This window comes from Pseudophryne corroboree, chromosome 1 (genome assembly GCF_028390025.1).
Source record: "Pseudophryne corroboree isolate aPseCor3 chromosome 1, aPseCor3.hap2, whole genome shotgun sequence".
Taxonomy (NCBI): Eukaryota; Metazoa; Chordata; class Amphibia; order Anura; family Myobatrachidae; genus Pseudophryne; species Pseudophryne corroboree.
Window position 1 is genome coordinate 385,701,045 of NC_086444.1, and position 17,070 is coordinate 385,718,114.

General features: G+C 46.3%; 1 protein-coding gene across 1 annotated transcript in view; it reads left to right on the forward strand.

Annotated features, from left to right (window-relative positions):
* PITPNB (phosphatidylinositol transfer protein beta) overlaps positions 1-17,070 on the forward strand; it is a 149,535-nt gene that overhangs the window by 51,559 nt on the left and 80,906 nt on the right. Inside the window, exon 6 of the mRNA XM_063913177.1 lies at positions 3,596-3,670. Within this exon, the coding sequence (XP_063769247.1) occupies positions 3,596-3,670 (75 nt within the window). The remainder of the gene's footprint in view (positions 1-3,595; positions 3,671-17,070) is intronic.

Sequence of the window (17,070 nt, forward strand, 5' to 3'; positions counted from 1 at the left end):
TGTCACTTCTATCCAGAGAATCAAAGTCCTTTAGCAATGTGCCTGATCATTTGACTAGGGCTTTAGAAATCCACGCACAGGCAATAGTGGGCCTTAACGCCACTCCTGAAGCAGTGTATATGGATTTGAGCGTAGTTTCAATCTTGCGGTCTGCCGGTTCTTTCAAAGCGGTAGATCCCGGGACAGGTAAAACTACCTTTTTAGACAGTCTAGTATAGGCGGGTTTTCCCACTTTTTCCTATCATCCTCAGGGAAAGGAAAAGCCACAAGAACCCTATTTGGGATCTGGAATTTTTTCTCTGGATTTTCCCAGGATTTTTAAAATAATGCGTTTAATTCCTTAGACGCAGGGAAGGTTAGGGAAGCTTTCTTATTGTCTGTAAAGTAAGCCTCCTCTACCTGTTCAGGTGGTTTGTCAGTAATGTGTAACACATCCCTCTTAGCCTCAATCATGAGTTGCACCCCTCTTTCCAGGGAAGCCTCGCTCCCTGCAAATCCGCATCACTTTCTGCCGTGTCAGAGTCGGTGTCCGTGTTGACCTGCATAATCTGAGCAAGTGCATGTTTCTTGGACACACCAGGGGATTTTGAGACAGTGCGGACAGAACCAGACAAAACCTCCCACAGATTGTTTTAAAATCTGTGATTCAGTCTGATAATGGGCAATCCTAGTGGAAATCTGTTCTATCGTTCCCTTAATAGAAGCTACCCACTGGGGCTCGTATTTGGAAGGCTGAGACAAAATATTACATTTCTGAGTACTTGGAATGGATTCCTCTGTAGTAGATACATATTCTGCTGCACAAGACAGAGTCCCTGGACATGGACACACACACACACACACACGTCAGACACACACACACACACACACACACACACACACACACACACACACACACACACACACACACACACACACACACGTCAGACACAGTTTCCCCCAAGTACCTTCAGAGAAACACAGAGATTGGAGCCAGCACACACAGCGCCCCAGTCGACAGTTACAGAGTAATTGCATGGCGCTGACTGTGTACCTTAATAGATTACACAGTAATTTTCAGCATGTTCTCCCCTCCCCCCTTCTACAACCCCCTGGCACCGCACAGGATAGCTGGAGTCGTATGGAGGGCAGCACTCCCTGTCAGCGTCTTAGTGATGAACTGCAGGAAGAAAATGGCGCTGGTGAGCTGTTGGGTCTGCTCTGAGGAGAAGCTCTGCCCCCAAACATGGCACGGCTTCCCGCACTTTACAGGATTAGACTGGCCTGTGGTAATGCATTCTAGCAGTAGAACTAACGTTCCCTGATAGGAGAGGTCACCAGTTTTTAGGGTATATGCGCTGGCCCAGGGCACCTCTCACAGCGCCGCACCTGATGTAACGCTGAGCCGTCCAGAGCGCAGTGTCAGTACTGCGCTCTCACCCTGATGCCGTCATTTACACCGGCTCCCGCTTGTCTGGTCACCGGTGACACACTCACCACCACGATTTTCTGGCTCTGTTAGGGGGTGGCGGCAAGCTGCGGGAGAGTGAGCGGTCGCCCCGTGGGCCAACGATCATCACCCTCAGGATCTTAATGTCCTGTCAGCAGAGATAGTGGCCATTAACCTCTGAGGGTTGGACACTGGGGTTTTGAAACATCAAGGTATTGTAGATGGATCCATATGCAGAGCCACTGAGCTCGTCGTACCAGAATGCAATGATTTTTTTAAAAAAAAAGCTACACCCACAGTGTGACTTGCGTTAGTGCTCAGACTAGTCTGGTAGTGCAAAATGAGGTTGGAATTTAGATTCCCTCCGAAAATGTACATATTCATTGGAGGCTTTTCTTCCAAGTAGCATCCAAGCTTGGCAAAATAAAAAACCCATAAAGAATATAACATAGTAACATAGTATCTAAGGTTGAAAAAAGACAATTTGTCAATCGAGTTCAACCTATTGGTGATCTCCTATGCAGTTTTCTTTTAGGACTAATTTTGCCTTATGCTGATGTCAGCCGTTTAGTTTTAATGACAGCCATTGTGTTTTAATAACTATAGTGCGTGACTAAGCACCATAACCCTGAATATCCTTATCCATTAGGAATTTATCTAACCCATTCTTAAAGGTGTTGACTGAGTCCGCTGTTACTACTTACTGGGGCAGGGAATTCCAAACACGTATTGTCCTTGCTGTGAAAAAAACCCTTTCTCCGCATTGTGCGGAATGTCCTCTCCTCTAACCTAAGCAAGTGCCCAAATGTCCTCTGAGCTGATCTGATCAAAAACAGGTCCCGCGCAAGCTCTGTGTATTGTCCCCTTATATATTTGTAGATGTTGATCATGTCCCCTCTTAGTCTCTTCTTTTCCAGTGTAAACATGCCTAGCCTTGCAAGCCTTTCCTTGTATTCCAGCGTCTCCATTCCCTTAATTAGTTTGGTCGCCTGCCTCTTAACCTTTTCAAGCTCCAGAATATCCTTTTTGTAGTATGGTGGCCAAAATTGTACACAGTATTCTAGTTGTGGCCTCACTAGTGATTTATATAATGGTAGTGTAACCCACTCGTCCCTTGCATCAATTCCCTGTTTTATGCATGCTAATATCTTATTAGCCTTCTTTGGGTACTGCTACTTAGTTTGCTATCTATGTGAACACCCAAGTCTTTTTCCAGTACAGAATCCCCTAATATTACCCCATTTAGTATGTAGGTATTGTTTTTATTCTTGCTACCACAATGCATTACCTTACACTTGTCTGTATTGAATCTCATTCTCCATTTAGCTGCCCATGCGTCTAGTTTCACTAAGTCGTTCTGAAGAGACTCTGCATCCCCTTCCGTATTTATAACCCTACACAATTTTGAATCGTCTGCAAAGATTGACACCATGCTCTCTAGACCTACTGTTAGGTCATTAATGAAAATGTTAAACAATAGTGGTCTAAGTACAGACCCTTGTGACACACCACATAGTACTTCAGTCCAATTTGAAAATGATCCATTAACCACAACACGCTGCTCCCTATTATCTAACCAATTTCTGACCCAAGTGCATATTGTGCTCCCTAGCTTATAGATAAGTCGCATATGCGGTACTGTGTCAAAAGCTTTGGAAAAGTCTAAAAAGATTACATCCACCTCCTTACCCTGATCAAGGTTCGCACTTAATGTTTCATAAAAGCCAAGTAAATTGGTTTGACATGATCTGTCCTTAATAACAAATCCATGTTGGTTCCTTTTAATGACCTTATTGGCATCAAGGAACTTCTGAATACTGTCCCTTAGAATACCTTCCAATACTTTCCCCACTATAGATGTAAGACTAACTGGTCTATAATTACCCGGTTCGGCTTTACGTCCCTTTATGAATACGTCATTTATATACATTATTTTTATATTTCTGTCCTTCTCTCTCGATGCCAAATTTCTATAATACATGGGTTAATCACAAAACAAAAGCAAACCCATCTTCTATATAAACAGAAAGCTGGGGATAGTCTACAGTTGTGATTTATTAATGTTATTGTTTTGTATACATGTGTAACATAAACATCAGAGAAAAACAGGAACTGCCACCAGTGCCCTGAGCCATATTCCTTCCTTATAGTGTTGTATTCTTTCAGAATGAATATATGAAAGAGGATTTCTTCATTAAGATTGAAACTTGGCACAAACCAGATATGGGAACTCAAGATAATGTAAGTTTTTTGCATATTTAAACACCGAAATAAGAGTTTGTTTTCCCACATATTGTGCACAAATATATGTATGTGTGTATATAGCGTACTTTCAAACTAATCTGCTGTAAAAATGTATTACCTGGCCAGAAATGTCAACAAAAGGGGGTAAATATACAATACCCACCTATTTTGCTGAAACTTGTGAATGAATAACAAGTCTTTGATATACTTTGAATTCAAGGACTGCTTTATTAACCCCTACATGCGCCTGACTGGAGACTAATGCAGGTATATACACATTAACTACTAACTAAAATGTGCAACTTGCTTATATATATCGCTACTAACACAGTGATGGCCATACCAGCTGTTATATGCTTGGCAGATTGGTAGTCTAATATGTATTAAGATCATTTAATTAGATATTTTTTTTTATTGGGTTTTTTCTGCAGCGGGGTACACTGGGGTTCCACAGGGATAACATCGGGGTGTAGAGTTGGATCTTGATCCGAGGCACCAACAGGCTAAAAGCTTTGACTGTTCCCAAGATGCACAGCGCCGCCTCCTCTATAACCCCGCCTCCGTGCACAGGAGCTCAGTTTGTAAGTTGGTGCCTGCAGTGCAGGCAGCTAACAGGGAGGGCTGCGCTAGGCAGCCCTGAAAAGAGCTTTTTTTGAAGACAGAAGATTTTAAGGGCCGCAGCACATGCACTTAAAAGTGCTGTATGTCATTCTGACATATCGTGCTGCCGCTCAATCACCTCCCCCAGTGGCGCTGTATACTCCCACGCCCTGGAAGTCGGGTACTTACCGCGGAGGGCTCCTGTTTCTCTTCAGGCACACACACTTGCCGCTGCTCTCCAGGATTATGTGGCCGCATTACAGGGAGGAGGTAAGAGGGTCCCCCAGGCGGGACCTGCTGAAAACCGCGATCCGCCGCGGTCTCTAGAAGACTGACTGCTTGCGCTGGCGTGGACACTGTGGCCGTACGGGGACCCCTCTAGACCACCGACCCCTCTAGACCACCAGGGCAAGGGGCACAGGTCGGATTACCTCATAATCCACTTAAATGGGCCCCGCAGTACCCAGTGGTGAAGTCCAGCAAGGGAACAAGGCTCTGACCTGTAGCCCCTCCCCCAGCCCCAGGCGCATTTACTGCAAATGTTCCCGCCCTGGAGCTGCATCTCTGTCTCCCTCACACCCTGTCAGCGTTTGGGTGCCATTACACACATGCTGAGTTGATTCTGGGACTGGTGGGCAATGTCTCCTCTGTAAAGCCGCCTGCATCATCAGCGCTGTGCATTTACAGGTCACTTAAGTATTCTACATGTCATTCAGACAGTGTTAGTTTTTTTTTTTTTTGAAAATATATTTATTGTATTTTTCAAGTATTACATTGACAACAAGTGCAGAATGGGTGGTATCAATTTACACAGAGCGCCACATGAGGACCAACATACCCAAAACACTAAATGGGGGGTGGTACAATGCAATTATATAGAATACTAGTAATATCCAGAGTATTTGGAGGCAAAAGTGGATAAATTGTACAATTACCAGAAATAATTGAGAACCGGTGGAAAACAGTTCTCAATATACGTTCTTAATTAATCACCAGTACGTTCCTCCCGGGTGGGTCGTCAGGGATAAGTTTCTTGTAGTGGTTAAATCCTCCACCTCTCTCCAGCCAAACTGCAGGATGTACTGTTCCCAAAAATACTCTGGATATTACTGCTCTGAAGTCTTTTGCTATTTGCACAAACAAATTAATTTTTATGTGTGTATGTTTTTGTGGAATTAAAAGTACTGTACTACGGGGGCGTGGCCTGACCTGCAGCCTGTGTGGACGTGCCTGCAAGAGCTCCTGCTGGCCCTGCACTTAAAAGGCATATCTACGCTGAATTATACCCCCTGGCGAGTGCCCACCGTGCCCTGCACCCGAGGAGGCTGGAGGGGTGCCCCCGGGCACTGTTTCATCGTTGAGGCCTCCGCTTCGTCCCGGGACCTCGAGTTTGGGGCCTACCCGGGAGCGGGCTCCGGGACCGGAACGCGGCCGCGCCGGGTCCCCTGGCGGCTCCCCCGCACAAGCAAGCGGGCTCGTTTAGGCCCCTCTCTTACACCAGACCATCGGGGACGGCGAGGCGGCTCGGACTCCCGCTCCCTGCCCTCCGGAGCCGCGGCTGCGGCCTCCTTCCCGACCACACACACTCCGGCGGCGGCCATCTTGCTACACCCGGCCAGCCGGACACCTGCTCACCCCTGCCCCTACGAGCCGGCCCTGCCTCCCCTGAGACCCCTTCTATCATAAATACTCCCTCAGCAGGGGGAGAGAGGGGTCTGCTGCCACTTTTGAAGCCCCAGGGAATAGAGGCCTACATCAGTACCAGGAGCCGGGGCCTGGAGTAACTGCGAGCACCTGCTGCGGAGTCCTGCCAGTGTGGAGCCCTGTTGGAGCCAACTATCGCCCCCAGCAGCAGTGGACAGCCTGGTCACCTCTCTGTGCCCCCCCCTTCACACTCCCCGACCAGGCGCAATACCGTGGAGGCATCCCAGGAGGGGTGAGTGTTGGTCCAGGAGGGCACTGCCTGCCTGACACCTACGACATTGAGCTATCAGCTGCTGTCTTTATACCTGGCTCCCCCCTCTCCCTTGCTCGCTGGAGACCTGCCCTTCGGCACCGCTGGAGGGTTATGACCGGTCGCCGGACCTCTGCTGATGCCGTTCTTTTGATGTAGTCCAGAACGTTCATACACCACCACCTTTGAACCCTCTGCTTACCTAACCTCCATCATATAGTCTCCGGGACCTATCGCTTCAGAATGGCGCCGAAAAAGGTTAAAGCGGTGCTTCCTCCTAGAGTATCTTTGCCGTCTCAGAAAGCAGCCTCTGCCCCCTCTATGACACGGAAGTCCCCAATAGCCACCCCCGCGTCAGACCCTCCCTGCAGACCTGCTTCTGTTCCGGGGTTCGACCCAGACTCTGACGCCCCTCTCACGGTCAAAACCCTGTATCAGGCTCTAACAGCATTTAAAACAGAGCTGACTCAGGATCTCACATCGGCCGTCCGAGAGGTCAAGACAGAACTGCATGCTATAGGGGAACGCACAGACCATCTGGAACGGAAAGTCGAGGAATTGGTCTCGTCCCATAATGACCTCATAGCGGCCCACGATCAACAGCAGAATGACCTGGAGGCATTCAAACTCAAGATGGCGGATATCGAGGACAGATCTCGGCGCAATAATATCAAGATCCGAGGCATTCCCGACTCCGTGCAAAACTCCGAGCTAGAAGACTACGCCACCGCGCTATTTAGGAAGCTCTTGCCCAGGGCTGACCCCAGAGAGCTGCTTATAGACAGGATTCACAGACTGCCTAAACCACGCTCTGTCCCTCCCTCGCTTCCACGAGATACGCTCATGAGAGTGCACTTCTTCACGACAAAAGAACGCATTCTAAAGGCGGCAAGGGATGCAGATTCTACCACGCTTGGTGGATTACAGCTCTTTCCGGATTTCTCGGCTTTGACTTTGGCCAAAAGACGTTCGTTTCTTCCTGTTACTCTGGCGCTTCGTGATCAAGAGATTAATTATAGATGGGGCTTTCCGGTGAAGCTCATCGTCTTCTATGACAACAAATCCTACACGGTCGCCTCACTGGACGCTGGAGTCAAGCTGCTATCGGAGTGGGATATTGCTGTCGAGCTGCCGCCTGGAGCCAAGAAACAGTCAACCCCCCAATCGGAGTGGATCGTCGCCTAAAGTCGTCATTGTAAACTTGGGTCTTCAATGTGGACGTTATGATGTTCTGTTCTAATAGATAGGCCTTGGCCTTCCGTCTAGATGCGGACACGTGAGTTACTACGTTAGTAGTTGTAATGTTGGAGTCCCGGCTCCGTGACCATACTTTAGTTTATTAGTGTGTGCATATATGTTATCTGTGGTCCTTACATGGTTGGTAGGAATATTTGCATTTGTACATGTCTCTTTTTTCTTCTTCTCTTTCCCCTCATCCAGGTTCATTGGTGGTGGTGGCGTTAGGCCACATGTTCCCCCTCGTTAATGTACTACTGCATTTTTTTGTTTTCCTTGCAGTAGTTACACCGACCCGATGTACTGGGTCGTTTCGGTTTGTTCTCACCCTTTCTCCCTTCGTTATTCCCTCCCCTCCCCTCTCTCACGACACTCTAACTAATGGTATGAGACAAAATAACTTCATACTTGTATACAGAATTATCTCACTACTCATGGCGCGTTTTAGACCGCCTAGATGATCCAGGTTCTGTCCATGAACGTTAAGGGGTTAAACTCCCCTAATAAGCGAAGGTTAGCATTGGACTATTTTGCTAGGCACAAGACAGACGTTATTGCGCTGCAGGAGACGCACTTTTCGTCCCTAGCCCCCCCTACGTTTAAAGACCACAGGTTCCCTATTGGCTATTTTGCGAACGGCCTCTTTAAGAGGAATGGTGTAGCTATATTGTTTAAAAACTCTGTTTCCTTCACTTTACATTCGCAAGTTGCTGATAAAAATGGCCGTTATCTCATCCTGAGTGGCCTTTTAAATGACAAACCTGTGACCTTGGTCTCAGCCTATGCCCCTAACTCAAACCAAGTGGCCTTTCTGCGTAAGCTATGTTTGACTATCCAGAGGAACCGTACAGGCTCGCTCCTTCTCATGGGGGACTTCAATCTGGTTCTTGACCCTAGACTGGACAGGTCTCCCAGGCCTTCCCCCTCTCCATCAGCCTCCTCTAACGCCCCATCCTTAGCCTTCCGTAACCTTTTGGCTGAATTTGACCTCTACGATATATGGCGAGTGCAAAACCCAACGGGCCGTGAGTACACATACTACTCTCCCGTTCACAACTCCTATTCCCGTATTGACTTTTTGTTTTCTGATAAATGGACTCTCCAATTCACTAGATCTGCTGACATCCTCCCAATAACCTGGTCAGACCATGCCCCGCTGTTTCTCAAATGGGATCTTAACAGTCAACATGCCCCGCCCCGACCTTGGAGACTTTCTCCTCACTTACTGGCCAACCCCGTATCAAAAAAAATTATTGTAGACAGCATCACGTCCTACTTGGAATTTAATTCCCCTTCGGACACGTCCACTCTGAACTTCTGGTGCGCACTGAAAGCTGTAGCTAGAGGCGCGGCGATACAGGCAGGAGCCCACCTTAAAAAACTACATCAACAACGCCTGAATGATTTGGAGTGTAGATTAAAAGAACTGGAGGAGAAAAATCAGGCTCGACCTTCGAGATCTCTCCAGAAAGAATTAGCTGATATTAGGTCCCAGCTTCAGACATTGCTCACGGTGCGCACCCAGGCCTCATTAAATAGGATGCGGCAGAAATTTTACCTGGCAGGGAATAGACCGGGAAAACTGCTTGCTCGTAAGCTTAGAGCGCAACAAGCTAGGAATAGAATTAAGCTTATTATGTCCCCAACAGGCACCAAAATATCTAACCCTTTGGAGATATCGAACCAGTTTGCTGACTTCTATTCCCAACTTTATAATCTCGCAACTGACCCTTCTACCCCGCAGCCCACTCTTCCATCTATCAACACCTTCCTCGCTGATTTGAAACTTCCCTCCATTACCGACGACCAATTAGAAGTGCTGAATGCCCCTTGGTCCACCGCAGACACGTTAAGGGCGATCAAATCCCTCCCTAAAGGTAAAGCGCCAGGCCCAGATGGCTTTATAAATGACTTTTATGTGGCACTCCAGGACCTCCTGACTCCATCCCTGGTAACAGTTTATAACCAAATTACCTCTCAGGGCACGCTCCCAACGGAGATGCTGGAGGCGCGCATTGTCACGATCCCTAAAACAGGTAAGGACTTGACTTCCTGCCAAAACTACCGCCCTATTGCGCTGTTAAATGGTGACATTAAGATATATGCTAAATTAATAGCTCACCGACTGAACGCCTTCCTTCCCTCCTTGATCCACCCCGACCAGGTTGGATTTATTCCCGGTCGGCAAGCGGCTGATAATACCCGTAGAGTATTCAACCTCGTAGACTCTATAACCCGTGAACAGGGCCTCCTCCTGCTGTCCTTAGATGCGGAGAAGGCTTTCGACCGCATAAACTGGGCCTACATACGGGAAGTATTATTGAAATTTGGCCTCCGCGACCGCATCCTGTCATCCATATTAGCCCTGTATAGTTCGCCCTCGGCCCGGGTCTTTAGTAATGGCTTCCTATCTTCCCCCTTCCCAATTTACAATGGCACCCGTCAGGGCTGCCCCCTCTCCCCTCTCATCTTTGTCCTGGCGATTGAGCCTCTGGCAGCTAAGATTCGGGCAGACCCACAATTTCCAGGACTCCACCTTGGCACCGTCCCCCATAAACTATGTTTATTTGCAGATGATGTTCTGTTATTTGTAACTGACCCCTGCACCTCACTCCCTCACTTACACGATATTTTAGATAGGTACTCGGCAGTGTCCTACTATAAATTAAACACAACTAAAACAGACGCCCTGCCGATAAACCTCTCCCATTCCATGGCCTCTTTGCGTACCAAATACCCTTACAATTGGCAAACAACCTCGATAAAGTATTTGGGTATTCACATCCCCCCCGTCCTCCTCTTCTGTATTTGACTTTAACCTCCCCCCTTTACTGACTGCGTTACAATTGTCCACCAAATCGTGGCTCAATTATGAGATATCATGGCTGGGTCGCCTGGCCGCCTTTAAAATGTCGCTGCTTCCCAAACTAATGTTCCTGTTCCGCACAATTCCCTTTATATTCCCCAAGAAATACTTAGACAAGGCTACCAATATCCTCACCAAATATGTCTGGGCTTTGCGACCGCCTAAACTGTCCCGCGCCAGGATGTCACTACCTAGGAGAGTTGGCGGCCTCGACATGCCTAACCTTTCACTATACCAAGAAGCTTCCCTCTTGGCTCAGATTAAAGCTATCACCAGTGATACACACTCGGAGTGGACGTGTCTAGAGGAACTAACCTGCCCCAGGTTCCCCTTAAAGGACCTCTTTTGGCTACCTAAACCCATGCGACCCTCGGACCTACGTCTTCTCCCCTCAACCCGAGCCACTCTACAGGTCTGGGATAAACTGACTATCGGCTTATTATCTCCCCTCTATACATTGCCACAAATTTCCCTACGTACAGTAACCGCCCTAATCCCTAACCTTAATTTGTCAGGCTGGCGTTCTAGAGGGATCGGCCTACTGGGAGACCTGCTCAACGGGCCTGTACTTAGCTCCTTCTCTACCATCCAAGAGCGCTTTGCCTTACCTGAATCTGAGAGGCTCAGATACTATCAAATTCAACACTGGTGGACCAGTCTACGCCTTACCCCCTCCCCAATGCACCCTACTATGTCTCAGGTCTTGGGTCGTCTCTCTAGGGACGCTTCGGCTGGAGAGATCTCCTTTTGGTACAAGACACTACTTGCATTAGCTCCCGTTCTTAAAACTAGAGCCCAGATCAGGTGGGAGGTAGATATTGGTTGTACCCTTACCGACTCCCAATGGCAACATATCTTCATGTCATCCTTCAGTATGTCCAAATGCTTAAACCATTCCGAGATGCACGTCAAGTTATTACATAGACTATACCTCACACCCGATAGGCTGCACACGATTTGGCCTACAAGCTCGAAGTATTGCTGGCGTCTATGTGGTGAGGTGGGCCACCTTTTCCATATCTTTTGGACCTGTCCTATTATTAAGCCATACTGGGTAGAGGTGTTTGGGCTAATTAATAAAGTACTTGGACTCACCCTGTCCCCCACCCCCCTCATTGCTTTACTAAACGTCTATCCTCGTTCCGTGGGTGCCAATTTACAATATGTTTTAGGCCACATTTGCCTTGCAGCCCGGGCGGCACTGGCTCAGAACTGGAAACAATCCATACCCCCCCCCTTAATGAAAGTCATACACAAAATTCAGAAACAATTCCTGATGGAGACTGAGTATATGCCTTGCTCCCTCTCTACCAAGTCCCCTCTAATACGTTGGAAGCCTTGGCTGCTTTTTACCACGGAGGGTGTGGGTGCCAACTTGGTACGGCGATCTCCCTCCCCGGACATCCAACCCCACACCCCTCCCCTAGATGGAGACACCTCCTCTCCCTGAGCCTGGGACCGCCCGGCGATCTCGGTTGCAATATGCATTAATGTGGAATCATTGTTTCTTTCCATTCTGTACGCCCTACTGCATTACGTCCAGTGTACAAACGTCTGATCGATTTTGAAAAGTATGTATAAGTATACAAATTGTCTCTTATGTATTTACTGCTCCCCCTTCCCTCCCCTCCCCTTTTCTTATTTCTGTACCCCTGTTTTGCATAACAAAAAAAAAAAATCTGAATAAAAATTATTGATGTAAAAAAAAAAAAAGTACTGTACTACACATTTTGCACTATTTGTTTCCTCCCCATATATTGAATACACGGGAGAAGAGGAGAATATTGTGAAGATTTAATCTCCATGGAAAAAAGGATGTGTACTTAAGTATTCTATATAATTGCATTGTACCACCCCCCATTTAGTGTTTTGGGTATGTTGGTCCTCATGTGGCGCTCTGTGTAAATTGATACCACCCATTCTGCACTATTTGTCCTACTGAGTGTACTGGAGAGACACTTATTTGGGTATCTGTTGATTGAGCTGCCTATTTCTGCGCAATCTGTCACACTATCACTCTAATTTCTTTTTGATTGACAACAAGCCCCTGTTAGAGGGCGAAAAAGGCATATAGGATATCAAGTCCAAACATCATAACAGTAAGTTTCATAGGTTATAAACATTTTCATACATTTTTGCTGGGTTATTTAGAACCATTCTACCCTGTTTCTTTACAATCATTTTCAATGCATACTTTATAATGTAAAGTGTTGAAAAAAAGAAAGGGGGGGGGGGGGGGCGGAGAGGGTTGGGTGGGGGGGGGGGGGGGTAAGGGGATGGGACCGTCCTGCTTATGTATACAACAACTTAGGGGATAGTGGTTACAATATATATAGTTCAAAGAACATCCATTTATTTGAGTAGGTACTATGTGACCTCGGATCCTAACCCCTGGGACCCGCCTAGAAGAGGGGGGGGGGATTAATGATTTTGGTTCTTCATATTTGTGCTGGGGGTGGGCAGTCCAGAATTGTACACATATTTAACTGTTCAGGATCTGATTTGGATTCTATATAGGTTCCCCACTTTTTCCAAAATTGACTGCCTGTGTGGTGCGGTTCACCTAGCATTTCATATATTTCATAGTACATATATCTTAACATTAGTGTGTCAATCTCTCTCAAGGTAGGGGTGTGGTGGGCTATCCATGAGTTAAGAATAACTTTCTTTGCCACTGTTACCAGCAGAGATAGGATTGGTATAAGTTGTTTCTTATCAGCTGGTAGGTTCCATTTGTCAAAGTTGGCAAAGAGTAGGGGCACTGGATCCAAGGTCACAGATAGCTGAAAGGTCATATTCACGTAGTGTATAAGTTTATTCCAGTATTTTTTAATTTTGCCACAGGACCACATGTTATGAATAATCGAAGCTGATAATGCCCCGCATTTCGGGCAGTTACCAGTCTCATCCTCAACATAGTGCGCTCGTTGGCTTTGTGATACATATGCCCTGTGTATTGTCTTTACGTGAACCTCCTGAAGGACCGATGCCCTTACTATGCGGAGTGTAGTTTCATAATATTTGACTAATTCATCGGCTGAAGATATAGAGGGTATATCCCTTATCCATAGCCTTTGTAGTCCCTGGGGTATAGTATGTGGAGAGTGTGTTAGTAATAATGAATACAGGAGTTTAGGTTTATATTTATGTCTAATAAACTGAGTGATGAGTGGTTGTAGAGGGTCTCTGGAGGGTATTGTGGGAGTGGACGCCGCCAGGGAATGGGCATAGTGCTGAATCTGTGCTAAGGCGTACATACTATTTTGTGGGATGGAGAATTCTGAGGTTAAGTGTTTAAGGGCTTTTACTTGGCCTCCCGGGTCAAAGACTTGAGATGCCATTCTGAGACCTTTATGGATCAATCTCTGGCATACCGGGTTTTCCAGCCCCGGCGTGAATGAAGGGTTGCCCCATAGTGGAAGCCAGTCCAGTCTATGTGGTGATCTGTCAATTTTTGCAGATACCGCATTCCAGGTCTCATATACATCTTTGAACAGGATATTAGTGCGTATATGTGTTGGTAACAACTGTCTTTTTGTTTGGATTAGAGCGCCCGGCGAGAATGGCGCAAATAGCGCGCAATCTAGGTCGTGATCTACATATGTATTGAGCTCCAAGGCCCAGTCCATAGCTATCCTCATCAGTAGTGCTCTCGAGTATAGTAATAGGTCAGGGAAACCAAGACCTCCCTCCTTTTTTGACCTCTTTAGCTTCCAAGATGCTATACGCGGTCTTTTGGATCTCCATATAAACCTGGAGCATAATCTGTCAAATTGTTTAATATCTTTCATGGTCAGTTTTATTGGTAGTAGCTGCATGGAATATGTTAATCTTGGCAATAGCACTGTTTTAATCACCTCAATTCTACCAAGTACTGATAGAGGTAGATCCTGCCATTTTTCCATTGTTTTTGCCATTTTTGCAATGATCGGAGTGAAGTTTAGCTTATATAAATCCTCCAATCGTCTTGGTATCTGGATACCCAGGTATTTTACGTGAGAAGATACCACCCTGATGGTCTGTATTGCTGTACTAATTTGTAGGTTTGGGGAATGTTTTGAGAGAACCAATAATTCGGATTTACTGATATTTATTTTATACCCCGAAAATGCTCCAAATGTTGAGATTATGTCTAACGCAACAGGTATAGAATGTTCAGGGTGTGAGAAGAAAAGTAACATATCATCGGCGTACAAGGATACTCTGAGGTCAGTATTCCCAATTCGTATACCCGTATACCGAGGAGAGTGTCTTAGGGATATCGCTAGTGGTTCTAAAGCCAGTATAAACAGAAGGGGGGAGAGAGGGCAGCCTTGTCTGGTGCCCCTCTGTATCTGGAAAGGGGAGGATAGCATGCCATTACATATAATTTGGGAGGATGGGCTAGAGTACAATGTTTTTAAAAAGGAGATACATTTCTGCGGTATTGCAAAACGTTCCAGCACGTCATAAAGATGGTCCCAGTGCACCATGTCGAAAGCCTTCTCCGCGTCTAGAGAAAGGAGCGCTCTGGGTGTGTTCGACATGGCGCACTGGGAGTCGCAGACCGCCGCCAGCAGCCTCCTCACATTTACCATCGGGTTTCTACCTGCAACAAATCCCGTTTGGTCTCTATGAATGAGGATGGGCAACGTGCGGCTCAATCTGGATGCTAAAATTTTGGTCAATATTTTATATTCAATATTTAGCAGTGATATGGGCCTATACGATCCTGGGTCAGTGCGGTCTCTATCTGGTTTCAGTAGTACTCTAATATTGGCTGTGTTATAGTATAAGGGCATTTCGCCTGTGTCCAATATGTGGTTAAATACCTTAACCAAAATGTGGGTAACATGTGGAGCTAATAGTTTATAGAAATCCGTCGTGAAACCATCTGGGCCCGGCGCCTTCCCCCCCTTAAGCTGGGAGATGGCAATAGATACTTCATCATGAGTTATAGCGTCTAATAGTGTTTCTCCCATTTCAGAAGGCATCTGTGGAACAGGCAAGTTCTCCCAAAAGGGGGACGTCTCTGGAGGGGCCGGTGGCGGGGCCGCATATAATTTGCCATAAAATTCCGATAATACTTCTGCTATCTGCGTGTCGGAAGAGGTTAAAGTTCCATCTTTCATTTTTAGGGGATATATTATAGAAGGTGTGCGTTGTCCATTTAATAAATTTGACAATAATTTGCTCGACTTGTTAGCGAATCTGTAGGATTTGCAGTTTTTAGTAAAGGTATAAGAGGCCTCCATTTTAATGAATATTCCCTCAAAGTGATTTTTAGCTGTAAGGTATGCTTCCCTAGTGATTGGGGATGGGGATAAAGAGTATTGTTGAAAGGAAGAAGTAAACGTCGCTTGAGCTGCTAAGTAATCTCGGAGTGCCTCCTTTTTTATGGCTGTGGAGCGAGAAATAATGGCTCCCCTGACCGTTGCCTTAAAGGCTTGCCAGAATAGCACTATATTGTTCTCTTTCGTCTCCATGTTATCTTGTAGGAAATTCTCCCACGTTCTAATCACCAAGTCCCGTAGAGTTTGTGAGGATTTGAGGGATGAGGGACAGCGCCAGCGATAAGTTACCTTTATCGGGAAGCATTTTAATGTCCGCCCACACCACCGCGTGATCCGATATTACTATCGGCTCTATATTTACCTCAGAGGCTTGTGGAAGTAAGGCAGCGGACATCAAAATATAGTCTATTCTAGAAAAATTATTGGTAGCCGCTGAGAGGCAGGAGAAAGCGCTGTCAGTTGGGTGCAGCGCACGCCATGCATCTACTAATTGAAGCTCCTTCGCTACTTATGGGACCCCAAATCGAGGCACTCTAATTTTGGTTCCACTAGTGTTCTGTCGGTCTAGCTGGGCCACAGAGATCAAATTCATGTCCCCACACGCAAACATGGGTATATGTGTGTATGGAAGCAATAGTGTCACTAGTTTCTGCATGAAAGGTTTCGAGTATACATATATCGAGGCACATACAAACTTCATCTGGTCACATAGCAATTGACAAATTACATATCTGCCTGATGCGTCAGCCACAATATCAGAGATATCCATCTGAATGTCTGATCTCGCAATAATGGCCACTCCTCTGGCTTTAGAATTATATGAGGCAAACGCTAAAACCTTCCATCCTAGTATATTCAGCTTAAGCATTTCACTAGGAATAAGATGGGTTTCTTGTAAACAGACTACATCTAAGCGTAGCTTACGTAAGTACATTAACACACATTTTCTCTTTTTTGGCGAGTTGAAACCCCCTACGTTCCAGCTACCAATTTTTAACGACATTGATCCAAAGTATACATGGAGTGTATTTCATCATACTGTAACTTTTATACTTGTCCTCAAATCCTGGTCTAACGATCCACCTTAAAAGCTCAAGACAGCATATATATCGACTAGCATTATAGATAGCAGGACGGTCTGGAGGGGTCAAGGGCAGGGGTAAGGCTTGGGCCTGTGGTGTGGCCAACATGGGAGAAAAGAAATAAAAAACAAAAAATAATAAAATGCAACATATAACACATTTTAAACTTCCTAGCATTTTGAGTAACTCTCGGTTACCCAGAGTTATGGTTATGCAAGGCAGGTACTCCGGCCGCCGGGTTTCCACCCCATTAGAACATACATAGTGCCGGTACAGCACAAATTATAATTAACCTGGAAAAATGCGTCTTCTCCATGTCGTTTCGCTTTTACAGGCTCGCAACCTGAACCATGGTGTTGCGAAGGCATACCTTCATTTATATGAGC